Here is a 15,784-nt window from a genome sequence, read left to right as displayed (position 1 = left end):
CCAACCTCTCCGTACCGTAAGAACACTTAAGATATTGAAAACCCTCACACTGCAGATAGCCTGCTTGTGCCAGTTTATGGAAATACACGAGATGGTGGGTTTTCTAGTAACTAGACTGCCCCGTTGAATGACCCCACTGGGAAGCCTGTTTTCAGTGCAGGCTGAAACTTGTATTGCTTTGTCTTATTGCAACATTCTGATCTTACATTTGTATCATTCATTCAAAATAGTGCTTCCTCAGCACCACTATGGTTCTAAAGCTGCCCAGTGCAGGAGTAGGGAAGAGAGATGGTCACCTACCTTTATCTGCTCTTCCTGTACCACTGCTGATAGCATGAGGGAAAGAGAGGACTACGTTCATGAACAGCTGTCTGCAGTGAGCTCACTGTCCCCTCCTAGAGACTTAATGTCTGTATTCCCATCATCAAGAGACACAACTATTTAAACTTGACCTCATCTTTTTTGCCTCCACATGTGTGCACCTAGATGCACACATCCATATGGACACAACACACTATTCAGAGATAATTATAATCAGGATTGCTTTTGTTCCCAACTTCTAGGCCTCAAACTCAGACTTATGGGCTAGACAGGATATGCCCAGAGATGTCCAGGGCCCAAACCAGGATCCTGGGAACCTTGTATAGCACAGAGGCTGAAGATGTGGTAACAACAGTCAAGGAGCTCATCGGGGTAAAGATCATCCTGTTCGAGTGGGCTCCATCTACTTGAGAGTGAAGAACTTCTCACTGCAGAAAGCCTAAGGAACCCATTGTTGCTGGGTTTGAAGAAAGGAGCTCTTGTATGACTTTGAAATGCCACCCCTCTGTGGTACTCTATTACTAAAACACCAGGACCAAAGGCATCTTAAGAGTTTATTTTGACTTATAGTTTCAGAGCCCATGTTGGCAGTGACATGACGGCAAAGCAGGAAGACGTGCGGCAGACAGTAACATTAGATAAAACGATAGAATCTCGAGGCCTGCCCCCAGTGACATACTTCTTACAGGACTGCACTGCCTAAACCTCCCCAAACAGCCACCAGCTGGGGAAAACGTGTTCAAATTCTAAGATCATAGGGGACAGTTCTCATTCAAACAATCACTGCCCATTTGTTTTGAACACTTAGCCCTCAGCTTGAAGCACCATCTTGAAAGGTTGTGGTACATCAGGGAAGTGGAGCCTTGCTGGCAGAAGTGTCACTGGAGTACAATTTGCACCACTTCCCATGGACTCTGCTTCCTGAGAGGATAGTCACATAACCAGTCACCTCCACTCCTGCAATAAATGCCTGCAAACAGCATGGACAATTCCTTCAAAGTCCAAGCCTTTCCTCCCTACGTCGCTCTTGCCAGATACTAACAGCCATAGAAACAAGAAAAGTCATACATGGATTGAGTCAGCCTAGAGGCACTAGGAAGTGAGAATTTTCTGAAGGCCCCAGAGGATGGCAGCCTGGCAGTTTCCAGCTTCCCCAGGGGCTGTGAAGCCAAACGCCACATCTTAAGCGCCTGTCCTGGAAGATGGGAACTCTTCCACTTCCCTCCTTGGCAGCCTGGTCACTTTACTGGGATCACTACTAAGAAGCCAAGCCTTCAGCTCCTGCTACCACTTCCCTGGCAGGAACCAGGTCCAAGAAAGGAGCAGGCAAGAAAGTCCAAGAGTTGAGAGCCACTTGGCACATGGCTGCCAGGTGATCCATGAGATATTAGAGTGGCCCTTGTAAATGTTGACAATATAGGACACTCCCTAGATGTACCCTAGATGCCACCTCATCTGACTGCTACCTCAGTCCATCTTTTTGAAGGCACGTTTCTTCATCTGTTAGTCTCACATAGAATTCAAAGACTTAATGACCAGCTGCCCTGCTGACCTAAATATACAGTGACCTCATTCATCTAGTCCTTAAAGAGCTTAATGTGTCACAATTCTGTTGCAAGCTGGATAAAATATCACCTGCCCAAAGACCTGCTTGTTAAAGGCTTGGTCTCCATGCCAATATTGAGAGGCTATAATAATCTTCTTTATCAACCTGAGAGTATTTTTTTAATATGTTAGTCAGTTAAATCTTAACATTTATCTGTAAAACCAGAGGATTTCAGCATAGGAGAGAAAATCCAGAAAATCCTAAGCAGCACAGGTTCTAGTGACAAATAGACCCATACCATGGACACAGGTAACTTCATCACAATTGCATTTATTGTTTTTCTAAATGTTTACATCTCTTTACCAGTATATCTTCAAATGAGACTTAAAGGCTTTTAGGAGGTCCTAGTGGAAGAGTTAGTACATAGCACTTCCATGTCTTGGAACCGAATGGATTTGAATCATTTAGGGGACACACCTCTGCACATTATCTATTAGGCCAGGAGTTTCCAGACGGTTCTGAGGAAAGAAAGCTTGTCACAGAACAAATAATAAGGGAAAGAGGAAGAAAACTGAGTCCTATATTACTTTCTTTGCTTCCTGAGCCTCCACAGTGTAGGAAGCAGCCCCACGCTCCTACCATGAAGAACACTCCTGCTTGAACCAGGAGCCAAAATAAACCCTCCTCCCTCAGGTGGCTTCTTGTTGGGCGTTTGATCATAGCACCCACAAGAGTAACTAAAGCCAAAGCTGCAGAGCATTCCACCCGTAAGGGGTGGGTCCTTGTGAGGGTGCCCAGATTCTGGGGGAAGGGCATCCCCTTCATGGTGCCCTCTCTCCCCGTTTAAGCAGAAAGGGAGCAGCTTCACTGCCACATGCCCTGGCCATAGTTTCAACACAATAGAATCATGACTAAAACCTGAAACAGTGAACCCAATTAACCTTTTTTTTTTTAAATCTCTAAGTTAATTACCTCAGCTGTTTTGTTACAGAAACAGTGGTAGGTAGCACAGCCCCAGAACTGCATCTGATTAAAGTAAGCCTCCAAGAGAAGACTCAGAGATTCCATTTGTTCTTTCCTGAGACAGTAAAGTATTTTCTCTCAGAAAACCAGTTCCCATCCAGACAAGAATAAGAGTTTCAGCATATCCGACTCGAAAAGAGGTGAACTGCAGATGCCTGGTAAATCTGCTTCTGTGGAATTCTTTTTGTCTCTTTAAACTAGATTTTATTTTTATTTTTATTTTTCCATGAAGAGGGTTTATATTTGTTGAAAAATCAAAAAGAAAAGTCCAAGAATTACCAAAGAGTAGCCAAAGTGATTTATGCATGATCTTTGAGAGCAACACCTTTGTGTGTACATAATTTAAAACCCAGGGAGAAAAGCATGCTTATACAACTGTGTGCATTTATAAATTTTAATAACTCTGGAGGAGTGCAGAATGGAAATAGTTCCTGGCACCTGAAACGGTCATCTGCGGCCTGACATCCAGCCCAGCCTTCTGTCTGGACGTCATGAGTGTACTTTACACAGCCTGGCTTGGTTTTGAGTTCTCTGTATGATTGAGAAAGGCCCTCCATTGTTGCTAAGCAACTTGGCAAATTTCATTCACAAATTAATTTTCGAAAACTGCACTCTGAACACTGACTTTCAAAGGTATTGGAGCAGATGGTGGAGGACAATGTCCACCACACTGCTAACCTTGGTGGGACATGCCAACTAGCCTGACCTTGGTTCCAGGCATGCCTCGGAGGAGACAAATAAAAACAAAGGGATGTCACTCCCCTCCTTTTGGATGTACTATTGGTGGCACCCAGTACTACTGTGGGGTTGAGCAAGAGAACATGGGGCTTGGAGAGAAACCCACTCTGGTCCCCTCCGGGCTGTAGTGAGTATGAGGGAATGTGGCTAGGAAAGGCTGTGCTGACAGTGAGGTAGGAGCTGAAAACACAGGGCTGAGGGATGAATGTGTGGGAGGCCACAAGGGCAGAGTAGCTCTTGTGTAGCCACTGCCTCAGCCCATGGGAGGGGCGGAAGACAAAAGCAATGGCTACATTTTGCCAAGTCCACCTTCCCAAGGCAGGCACCCTCCTCTCTGCATCCCCCAAACCTATCATGGGCAGACTTCATCCCTTCCCATCTTCTCCCTTCAAACAAATCCTCAATCCATGAAGACCAAGGCAGCATGACCATCTACAGTGTGGGGCGGCTCACCGCTGCCCATACCTGCCATGCCTGTCTTTCCCAAGCCAGAGGAGTGGGGCAGCTGGAAGAAATGTACTGCACTGTACCTTGTCAAGCCAGAGGAAAAGCTACTGGAAAGGAGCTGTGGCCATTCCACACCTGGGGACACGCCTGGGAAATAAATTAACCATTTCTATTGCACGTCTACCAGCAACTCAGCCTGGTCTGGGTCTAAATCTCCTCTCCACCCAGTGACTCCACAGGGGTGGCCTCGTCAAATGCCATCTCCTGGGCCAGGCTCCGCTCCAGGTCTTCCAGCTCCTGGCGCACTTCCCCTATGAAGCTAACATCTCCGTACTCATCCAGGGCCTCCCTGGGCAGCTGGGTCTCCTCGCTGTGGTCATGGCTGCCAACAGAGGCTGGCTTGCACATGTACACCAGACTGTGGCTGCGGAAGGGGATGGAAGTTTAGTCAAGGTTCTCTCCATTATCCTGGAGAGCAGGCTTGGGGCACGTCAGCTGCATGTGAGGCCTCTCTGTGTGCCTTCAGGCCTCACTAACTCAGTACTTTTTGTTAGGGTGCTTCCTGACAACTTCTTAACGAAGAGTCAGCTGGGAGAAGTCCTTAAGGAACAAGCCTAGGCCTGCTTTTCTGTGTGACTTCTGGCTTGTCTGCCTAGGAGCAGGCCCCGATGATGGGGATTGGGAAGTTCACTGTCATACGGAGTCACCTAAGCCCTCTCTGCCCATTTGCATTCCAAGCAGGAGGCACATTGTAACCCCACAGCTACTGTACACATGGTGACCCTGGGCCTCTGTGGAAAAGAGAAGGAATTCTGCCTGTCTTCCCGTGACTCTGGATTCTGGTAGAACAGAAGGCTGAGTAGAGGCTGTGGCAGGGCAGAAGGATGTAGAGGGCAGCAGCTCCTCCAGCCCCACGGCTTCGGGCTCCTGAGCCTGTAACACTACAGGTGCCTTGCACATCGGTGGCCCTTCCCTCTGCCTGTCAGTATCCTTCCCCACTACGATGGGATGGTCTGGGCTCATCCCCTCCACGTCCTCCCACTAGGGCTTCCATTGGGAAGCTTCACTCACCATCTAACAGAGCCCCACCCTCTGGATCTGATGGTGACTGGACCCCCTTTACCCTAATGAGCCAGGGACACCTCCAACCATACCTGCCCTACACGAGATCAGTATCTCCTTCTAGCCAAACCTACTCCTGAGACCTCTTGGATGATATTTTGGCTTCTCTCAGCCCCCGGTACAGTCAATAGAGGGGACCTCACCTGTGTGGTTGGCAGAGAAGGCCACTGGCACAGGGGCATCGGTCCAAAGCGCCTTCAGGTTCCAGTTCCCAGGTGATGAGGTCCAGCAGCTGGCTGGTGGGGTCATGGCAGAGTTCCCCCTCCACAGGCAGGGGTGTGCACACGGGGAACAGCAGGCCTGGAGCCAGCCAAGAGTCACCATGAGGACAGGCAAGGACATGAATGCAACTTTGCTCTCCTCCCTCAGCCCCAGGAGAGGTTAGAATTGAAGATGTAGAAAGGACAGGAACAGCAGTGCCCATTCAGGGTGGACCAACCCCTGAAGACGGGAGCAGTTACAGGGGGTCTGCCTGAAGAGGCCAAACCCCCTGCAGACATGAACCGTGGAACCAAGGAGCAGAATGCCAAGAAAGGCCTGGGTCAGTGTAGTGGGAAGAGCTGGGCCAGGGAGAAATAATGAGGACAGTAGATCTGAGTGGACACGGCCTTGCAAACGGGAGTTTACAGGAGTCAGGGGCTAAGGGTGAGGCCTAGAGGGGCAGCCTCCAGAATGTTGTCCTCCACGCAAATCACCGAAGTGGCAGGTGCCTGGGGGAACCGCTCCCGTGGGGCTCAGAAAGCAGAGCTGGGGGGCAGCTGGGAGCTTTCAGACACACTCCTGGCAAAGGAGAGGGCCTGCACTAGCCCAGGGGGAGAGGCACTGAGAAACTGGGAACTGCAAAGATAACCCACACGGAGAACCCGGGCCAACGGTGCCTTTGAGGAATGGGGTAACAGCTGCCGGAATCTCACCCTCTACGAGTGCCTCTCCTGCCAGGACTCGTGTCTTAAAAGAACTTTACTGGAACAGACAACAACCTGGAAAAACCAAACCCGGCCCAACCCTCCCTACCCCAGTAGCAGGCTCTGGGGCTGGTGAAGTCACTGAAGACCCTGCTGGGGGTGGGGGTAGGGGACAGGGGAGCTGAATAGCACCCCTGACTGTGGGACTGGGGACAGGTTTCCCTAACAACCACTGGAAAACCCACATACCTCTCTGGAAGGCACAACACAGGCCAGGCTGGCAATCCCTCTGGTTGTCACAGATGGTCCCATTGCTGCCTTTGGTGGCCTTTTGGGTGCAGTGACCCCAGGCACACAGCTGGTCTCCACAGCACTCACTGTCTCTGGTGCACAGCTGCAGAAAAGTAAGACAAGGACAAGCCCAGAGAGCTTACTAGCTACAAGCCTGGACGGCCTGGCACGGTGCTCCAGCCGCGGTGCTCCAACCGGCTCATACCAATCAAAGGTACCTACGCCCTATCTCAAGAAGAGGCAGGCCCAAGGTGGGAACGGGAGGAGCCAGCATGGAAGTGTGGCTATCATACAAGATGGGTCAAACCCTGGGGAAACGACACCTAAGAAGGTGGATGGATGTCTAACTCTCCTCCACCCAGGTCAAGACTTTACAGACAGCACCTGTACATCCTTGGCGCTTCCATCCCACAACTGGATCTCTCACCCCTTTAACTAGCCCCAGCCAGAAGGGAAGTCGCCTCAGGCCACAGGTGGAGGCAGCGCGGGATTCTACCAGGTTGTTCAGTCAAGACAGAGCCAGGAAGGCCCAGGAGCAGGAACCCAGAGCCCCATAGGGAATAGCAATTAAAGAGCAACAAAGGGGCTCCTGGACTGTGGTGTGGGAGTGGCCTGTGAGGACCCAGCAAGATCACGGGACTTCTCTGCACGTTTATTAGTGACACTGACTGGGAGCTCAGGGATCTGGGATAGAGGTGGCCCTTTCCCTTGCCTGGGGACTGCATTTGTGCGCTGATGTGTGTTCTGCTGTCCCAGAGGAAGGGACCAGTGCAGGTCTGCTGGAAAGACATCCTGATTACTCCAGGAATCAGCCCGTCTGGGACCTCTCCCCATCACTGAAAGGCTCTTCTTGCAAGCAGCCCGGCTGGGAACCCCTGCGACTTCTAATCTTCCCTTCTCCCACCCCCTCACCCCCACCCCTGGCACAACAATGGAGTCCCCTGGTATCTTTACCATCTGCTGGACCCGGCATGGCTGGCATGTGTACTTGAAGCTGGAGAACTGGCAGTACCTGGTGGGCCCACAGTCCTCATCAATGATACATTCCTGGGAGGGCAGAGGGGAGGGTAATGCTGTCAGTGAAACAGAAAGGGGTGAGTCTGCATAGCCCTAGAAAGGCAGAATCCAGGTCAATCCCGGTCTGAGTGAAGCGCCAGCCCAGAAGTGTCACCAGCTCTAGCCAACTAGAGCCCAGCAGGCTGGTGCTCTTCACCCAATCCCTTCCCCGGAAATCCACACGGGGAACTATCTTCTCAGTACCCCAGGAGCTCTGAGCCCCCCCCCCATCCATCGTACAATCACCATCTGTGTTCAGTGTCCCCCACACCCAGGGCGGGGTGGATGGGGACTGAGAGTTGTTCATACATAGAAACAGATGGTTTTAATAAAAGGTGCTAATGTGTTCCAGGCCCTGTGTGGCTTCACAGGAAGGGCGGGAGGCCAGGCCCAGCAATCCCCTGCTGCTGAGGAAGATACCAGAGACCACCTCCTTTGGCACCGGCCCTGGGAGCCACAGGCCTGTCTAAAGAGGACCCTCTGTGGGCTTCTGGGTTCTAAGGAGCAGCCAAGAGGCAAGGTGTGCTTTGAAGTGAAAGTCAGATGGCTGGAGTCCCAGACGCAGGACTCCTCCTCACCTCCAGCCCCACTCTGCTAAGAACATCTGTCCATCTGTGAATCAGACTCATGGTCATGCTCAGCCCTAGGAAAAGGGGGCAGGAGACAGAAAACAAGCAAGGACACCATCCATCACCTCTTCTCAGCAGGTGGCAGCTTTGGGGTCACTTCTATGTTACCAACTGGAGAAAGTCGTGGCATCCCACAGGAGGCATGGCAGGGTAGAGGAGTTCTTCCCCACCACAACCCTTGAATGGAGGGGTTCAGCGTTCCCAAATACTATAATCAGAGATGAGGAGGACTCTTGGAGGCCCATGTCCTGGAACCCTGGCAAACATTCTAGAAGGGTCTCTGTGAAGAACAGGACCTGCCTTGTCCCCATCTAAGGGCATGTCCCATCCTGACAGCCAGTGTGGAGCCGCACATCTTAAAGCATGTGTCAGGCATGGACCTCTGCGGCTGGTCCTTAGCTCCACTGTGAGTACAGGCACCTATACCAGTGTGGATAGAGGGTGTCTGAGGTCCTCAGGCTCAGAGCTTGCATAAGCCAGGTCCCAGCAAACAGACCCTGGCTCTCTACAGTTACTGAGTGATATTACTGAGAAGTAACTGGTGTCCCCGACTCAGGTCACACTGAGTGTCCCCTGGTCAATCTTGTAGGTCTGAGGAGTAGTATAGGGTGTTTGGCCTAAACTGAGGGCCCACTAGGGGGAGCTTGGCCTATATTCTGTTCACCAAGCAAGGCTCTCTAGCCTGGAAGAAAGATGGAGTCACCTACACCCCCACCCCCCAGTCCTTCCTGAAGACTAACGGAGGAGAGGCCTGAGTCAGGATGCTTGTCTGACACAGGTATGCCATTCTCACAGACAAGCTCAGGGATCACCAGTGGCTCAGACCAGAAAATCATCAGCTGTAATTTCTCCACAAAACACCAAAGGAGATCCCACGGGCAGACACCCCTAAACCAATCTAATGTCACTCTCCAGAACATGGCCCTGGAGTCCTGTCTATCTGGCTCAGAAGCTGCAGCTTCCTACCCCTCCCCCACCAGTGGGCTGGGCCCTCTAGGGAGCTGCTACACAGACCACGTCTCAGCCGGCATGGCAGGCAAGTCCCCTTTCCCCTAAGTTTCCTAGCTCAATAGCCCAGAAATGTTAGGAGAGCTACAATCTGCCTTATACCGGGAAGAAAACAAGCGATCTCACATCAAGGGGCTGAGCTGCATCTGCTGGACCCAGGAGCCCAAAGGGACAAAATGGGGTTCATGAGGATGTGAGTGGACCCTGTATCCCTGGAGGATTGCATCCAGCGTGCCCCGCCCCACACGTGTGCACATGCATACAGACTCCACAAATGCTCAAGTCCCTTATATAAAAGGACATAGAATTTGTATCTAACCCACACATATCCTACTACATAATCATCTTTGGGTTTAGTACCCCATGCAACAAGAATGCTGTGGGCATCACGGTTATGTTGCCTGTAACGACAAAGGGAGACGTGTATGTTCGATACAGATGCTATTGAAAACAGGTTGGCTGTGAATATGGGTCCTGGGGTACTGAGGCCCCCTTCCTGGCTCCCTACCACACCCTCCCATACACAGGCAGCTTGGGAGGTACAATAGGACACTCCTGATATTTCTTCCAAAACCCAACAGCAGGGGAACAGAGTGGGAGAGGTGACATTTGGGAAGCAGAAAGAAGCAGCAAACATAGGGACAGAGATGACTATAGGGGGCTGGGGCGGGTGGGGGAGGTGTCTGCCTTTAAGGAATCCATATTCAGCCGTGGGAGGGAATAGAGAAAACAATCCAATCCAGAGATTCCCTCTGCTGCAAGAGCAGCTTGAGGAGGAGGCCAGGTCCTCTAACCCGAGTAGAACAGAGAAGAGAGAGGGCTGACAGCGGAGAAACACACCTTTGTGTTCCACCCTGGTTTCCAGCATCTCTTTCACTTGCTCAGGGATCCTATCTACATCTGAGCCCACCCTACAGCATCCTAGGAACCCAACTGTGCCCAAGCCACCAGAGTAGCTGGGACGTGAGGTAAGAGGTCAGCAGCTGGGAGGCCAAGAAGCCTGGGGCTATGATTTCTGAGGACAGAGGACCTCACTGGCTTCCCATCTCTTAGATGCTAGAACCGAAGGCAGACTGCTGCTCAAAACAGAGCCAGAACTCAAGACCAAAGTCAGAGTCGGGTGCCCTGGATAAATCAAGCTGCCCAGCAAAGGCGTGAGATGCTAAGCTAACCACCTGCCCCACAGCAGTCTCTCCAGAGCCAGCTGACTCATCTTTGCACAGGGCTCTACCACAGCAAGGTGAATGTCCACAAAACAGCACGGGCTCCCTCCGATCCCCTCAATATAGCTAAGATTCCTGTGAGCAGATGTTCTCAAAAACAAAAGCAAACAAACAAATAAGCAAAAAACAAACCAGCCACACACCCATGAAGAAAGCTGTACAGGATCTCTGGCCAGACATTAAATGATTGTGGGGAGTCAGAATGTTGCAGGTCTTAAGTGACTATGGAGAGTCAGAATGTTGCAGGTACAGAGCCAAATTGTCCTGGACTATCTTTAGCCTTGTAGCTATCCATTCATTCCCACTTCTATATTTGACCCATTTCTGTGACTGTCAGCTAAATCCTTTTGTAATGTACAAACTGACCCTTAGCATCTATTAACCCACATTGTCACAGATATCAACTGAGGTCTATAGCAGATATTTCCCCATTTACAGCAGCTTACTTATCTGTCATACCTTCCAATGTATTCTTAAATACATTGCCTTGGTTTATGACTGGTTATTTTTCCCCTGCTACTAGAAAAAAAAAAAAAACTTTCATGAAACCATTACCACATTAGAACAAGGAATTTATAGTGTCTTAAGAGTTTTACTGCTGTGAACAGACACCATGACCAAGGCAACTCTTATAAGGACAACATTTAACTGGGGCTGGCTCACAGGTTCAGAGGTTCAGTCCATTATCATCAAGGTGGGAGCATGGCAGTGTCCAGGCAGGCATGGTGCAGGAGGACCTGAGAGTTCTACATCTTGTTCCAAAGGCAAACAGGAGAAGACTGACTTCCATGTGGGTAGGAGTAGGGTCTCAAAGCCCACCCACCATAATGACACACTTCCTCCAACGAGGCCACACCTCCATGGGCCACTCCATGGGCCAAGCATGTTCAAACCACCACATAATAGTAACCTGAATCCATGTTCCTGGGGCTGTGGGCCTTATATTTGGCTTCCCCCAAAAACTTTCCTCCCTCTGGGGTGATAGCTATGTTGTTGTTTGTTTGTTTGTTTGTTTTCCTTTTGGGAAATCAACATCCCCATCTCAGTTTTAACCGTTTGAAGGATCTACCCGGGGTCACACTACTGGCCACAGCATCTCATTACTGTACATCTTAGCCTGGCTCCACCCTTCAGTACCAGCCCACCTCTACCTGAGCCACAGCCTGCCTGATGATGACACCTGCCTTTACCAGGACTGAGACACAAAACCAAAGCCAAGGGAGGCAGCACAGAGCCTCCATCCAGGCTTCTGTGTGGCAGTAACCACGTCCTATCTGTCCGTCCTGTTCCTCCCTCAGCCTGATAGCCCAGAAGCTGGTCACGGGCCACAGCCATTCCATGGAGGCCTTCTTTGTTGTCTGGAGCTATATTTAGAAAACCAGGCGGGAGGCCTGAAAGTGGAACTGGAAACTGTGGACTGGGCCAAGACTGCCTGGAAGCTGCCCAGTGCCTTGATGAGACCCAGCTAGAGTGGGGAAAGATACAGGCGTCACTTGGCATCTCTGTTAGGTTCACTTTGTCAGCAAAGAGACTCGGTGAAACCATGGTCGAAAGCCTGGGGGTGGGAGGAGAGCAATGGGGTCCGAGCCTCCAAGGCACCCCCTCCCCCCGTGGGGCCAGCGGCAGGCTCCCACAGAGAAGAAAATGAGCCTCGAGTTATAGTGGGAAGGAAATTGAAGTTTAAACACAAGTCCCTCAGACCCTTAGGGGGACACTCTGCTGTTTTTACTAGCCTCAAGATGGTTGGCAAGCTGGTTCAGCCCATAAATGTGCTTGTCACACAAAACTGATGACCTCTAGTTCTATTCTCAGCATCTATGAGAAGGTGGAGGTGGAGAACCGCTCTGCAAAGTTGTCCTCTGATATCCATGCTTACTCCACAACCAGTGCACTCTGCCTCGACAATCATAACCAGTAAGTAAAATGTTAGTGCAACATCCCAGATTTGCTCTCTGTGCCCAAAATTCCTATTTTGAGGTCCTAGCCACTGAGTACTTCAGAGCTGTCCTACTCTGGAGAAAATGTCATGGCGGGATCGATTAACTCCAATGAGACTGTGAACTGGACTCCCTAGGAAAGGCCTCACCTGTGTTAAAGATGCTACAAGGTTGACTAATTCCATATGTGGGAGTTGGAATGTCCTGTGTCTGTCGCTACATTATCTCAGACTGTCTTGAGCCTCCTTAAGCCACCCACAGCCCACCTCTGTGTCTAAGTGTCTTTGAGATTACTGGATGCATCCTTTTTGTGTATACTAACAGACCAGAGCCTCCCACCTCTCCCCTCATCTCCAGAGCCCACACCTCAGGGTGGGAGCACCACTAAAGCCTCAGGAGGTCCGTTCTAGTAAATGAGTATTTTTCTTACTGAATGACTACCAAGCTAGGGCTTACACCAGGGCTCTGCCTCGCACCACAACTCAACTTCCCAGAGCCCTCTGTTAACCTACAAGGACACCAGAGAGGACAAGGACAGAGAAATGCAGAAGGGACCCAAGACTGATCAGTTCACCAGAGACAACAAGCAGGCAACAGAGGGCAGAAAATATAAACCAATCAATCGGTGCTGCAGGCTAGAACCTACTTATCACCCTGTCTCGCCATTCTACACCGCCTGTCAATCACCTCCACTCACTACCCTGGTACCACTCTCTACCCTGGGCAGAGAAGCCTGTGTCACATTCAAGGAAACCGAGGCAGTGAGATCTTCGGTCTCTTGCCAAGGTCACCAGTAAATGACAGGGTTGTACTTAACCCTAAGCTGGGGCTTTGGAGACTAGGGCAGACATACAGGCTAAGGGCAGGCAGGGGGCAGTGAGTGTTCCAGGGCTCTTGAGGAAGGGGTACCCTCCCTGCCGGTCAGCTCTTTTAGGCTGACCTTGATTCAAGAAACCCAGGAGAAGGGTAGGAGGCTCAGTTGATTTCCATGTTCAGTACATTCTAAGGTGTGTGCATGTGTACTGTGTGTGTGGGTACTCAGAGGCCTCTAGGTCAGTCTCCCCCCATGGCTGAAAGTCCTTTTTTGACCTCAGAATGAAGCCAGTTGAAGGAGCATGTAACAAAAGCTGCACGTGTCTCCAACACAGTGGGCCTGCAGCCTTTCCCAGAGCGGGCTGCAAGTTGTCCTATCAGCTCAGAGCTTTGGGGCAACCTCACCCTGGGCTCTTGTCTGGCTCCTGCTATTAGAGACAGCCCTGTGGAAAATCTAGGCAGGAGCCAGGGGCCGATGCCAGCCAGCCCTTATTATCCATAAGTGCTAGCGTCAGCAAAAGTCTGGGTGGGTAGCCTGCTCCTGACAATTTCCACTCCCCCCACACTCCACAACCCAGGGAAGAGGAAGATGACAGTCTATTCCCCTCCCCACCCCAGTGAGATACACCCACCACCCTGGACTTGGCTCAACACCCTAGGGTAGGGAGTACACACTGCCGCTAACACTCAGTCTACACCAGAACTCCTCTCACAGCTGCCTTTCCATCAGCCCCAGATCCTTAAGTGGACAGACATATCTTACAGAACAGCAATATCAGCACCTAGTCCCACTGCCTGGCCATGGAGTCTCACACCCTACTCCCCCAGGGCTTCTCAGAACATCCTTTGAGCCCAAATCCCTGAGCACTTTCTCTGGAGAACCAGGCCAAGATTTGTTAACTCTTAGCTAAATTAGCTCTCTTCTTACTGGTCCTGTCCCTCCCTCCTTCCCTCCATTCCCTCTCCCCCTCCCTCCCTACCTTCTTCTCTCCCTCTCTCCCTCCCTCCCTCTTCCCTTCCTGTCTTTCTCTGCCTATGGTTTGAGCAGCCCTGTGCTATCATGTATGTGTTCCTTGCCATGATCTTCTGCTTCTTCACAGTACCCAAAAACAGCTCACCACAGATTGAAACCATGAGCCAAAGTATATTTCCTCCTTTAGCCCCATACCCCTACAAAGGAGCAAATGATGCCAAAGAGAAGCCCCTCTCCCCCCCCCCCCGCCCCGCTCTCATGTCTCCACCCACCTTCTGCCAAGCTTCTACACTGGGTCAGGCCCTCTCACCCTCTTCCATGCTGCTGTCTCTGCTCAGCGCCCCCCTCCCCTGACTCCCAATCTGAGATTCAGTGCTACAAATGCCAGACTGTAAGCCCCAGCAAAGCTCAGAGCCATGTGATCAGGTAGGTCCAGAAATGGCGGATGGCCAAGTTCTTGCCAGGTTCCAAGTAAGTAAATCCAGACCTGGGTCCCTAGAGAAGGTGTTCAGTACTAGAGAGAGACAGAGAAGGCCAGGCTTCTGCTCACCCAACCCTCCCAAAGGGATGGGATTCGGGGGGAGGAGCTCCTGGATTCAGACATAAAAAGGGGTTTCCACACATGTAACAGATAGTAGATTGTTCCAAGGCAGGGAGGGCCTCAGGGGTCACAACCTGGCCTCAGACTTATTAATTAAGCAAGAATGAACTTGAACTTTTGACCTCCCCGCCTCTACCTCCTTGGGGCAAGGTTTCAGGACTGCATCACTGTTCCAGGTCCCCGGACCTTAACATAACTGACACCAGGAGGGAAGCAGCATCCAGGCCTTGGAACCCAGCATGTGGGCAGCAATACCCAAACAAGAACAAAGACCTAGTCCATCAAAGCCCTCGGTTCTGCGTGAACTCCTAAGTGTGCTGGCCTTGCTCTTTGGTTTCTGTAGTTCTCCTTCTGGCTAACTGAGGTGTGTCAACCCAGGATGTGGTTTTTGTGCTTAAAAGCTCACCCTGAGAAATGCTCAGGACCATGCCTGGGTCCTGAACACCCAGTGTAGCGGTAGCTAAACAGCTAGTAAAGACTTTCTATTGTCTTGAACCTGTGTCCCAATGGTCTTCTGGTGGCTGTCTCAAGGCACACACACAATGTCACCAGGCCTAGTTTCTATGGTGCTGGTGATGGAACCTGGGGCAAAGACTCCTCCAACTGTACTCTCCCTACCTACAGCTTCTGTTCATCCGTGAGGTTCACTGTCCACGCAGAGGTCGCCCCCCTCCCCTCATATCTAGTCCTCTATATAAATCAGCAAAGATGCTGACCTCTAGTCACTGGTCAACCCCTTCCTCACAACTCCCTCCGGTAGCCCGAGTCATCCTTGGAAAACACAAACCTAATTATGCATATCCCTGATAGTAATCATTCTGAAAGTGGAAGGCTGAGGACCCTGGGGAAGGCTGAGCACTGAACTAATACAATCAACACATAATTGGAGGAGACAGCCGCCTTCCAGCCTCAATAACAGCCTTCATCTAAAATGCTCTGTAGGACATCGATGTGACAAGGAGGACTCAAGTGGAAAAGAAAACAGCACCTCCCCAGTGACCCTGAAGTGGGGGCTGCAGTTCTAGAGTTGAAAAGATGTCGACCCTGATAGTTCCAAGCTCCGAAACCCATAAAGTGTGGCCTCCTGTGGCTTTGGTCCTCACTCACCCAGAAGCCTGTAGAGGGACAACCTTGCATCCTCATGCCTAAAA

The 15,784-nt window shown here is 50.9% G+C and overlaps 1 protein-coding gene across 1 annotated transcript in view; it reads right to left on the bottom strand.

Moving 5' to 3' along the window:
• Positions 1-4,205: 4,205 nt before the first annotated feature.
• DKK3 (dickkopf WNT signaling pathway inhibitor 3) overlaps positions 4,206-15,784 on the bottom strand; it is a 40,585-nt gene continuing 29,006 nt past the window's right edge. The window contains exons 5-8 of the mRNA XM_080911395.1: positions 7,348-7,440; positions 6,352-6,496; positions 5,341-5,497; positions 4,206-4,499 (exon numbers count right to left, since the gene is read on the bottom strand). Of these exons, the coding sequence (XP_080767521.1) occupies positions 4,283-4,499; positions 5,341-5,497; positions 6,352-6,496; positions 7,348-7,440 (612 nt within the window). The 3' untranslated portion in view covers positions 4,206-4,282. The remainder of the gene's footprint in view (positions 4,500-5,340; positions 5,498-6,351; positions 6,497-7,347; positions 7,441-15,784) is intronic.

The sequence above is a fragment of the Micromys minutus genome (assembly GCF_963924665.1).
Source record: "Micromys minutus genome assembly, chromosome: 2".
Taxonomy (NCBI): domain Eukaryota; kingdom Metazoa; phylum Chordata; class Mammalia; order Rodentia; family Muridae; genus Micromys; species Micromys minutus.
The sequence above is the reverse complement of the archived record's forward strand: the minus strand, read 5'-3'. Positions and strand labels throughout refer to the sequence as shown.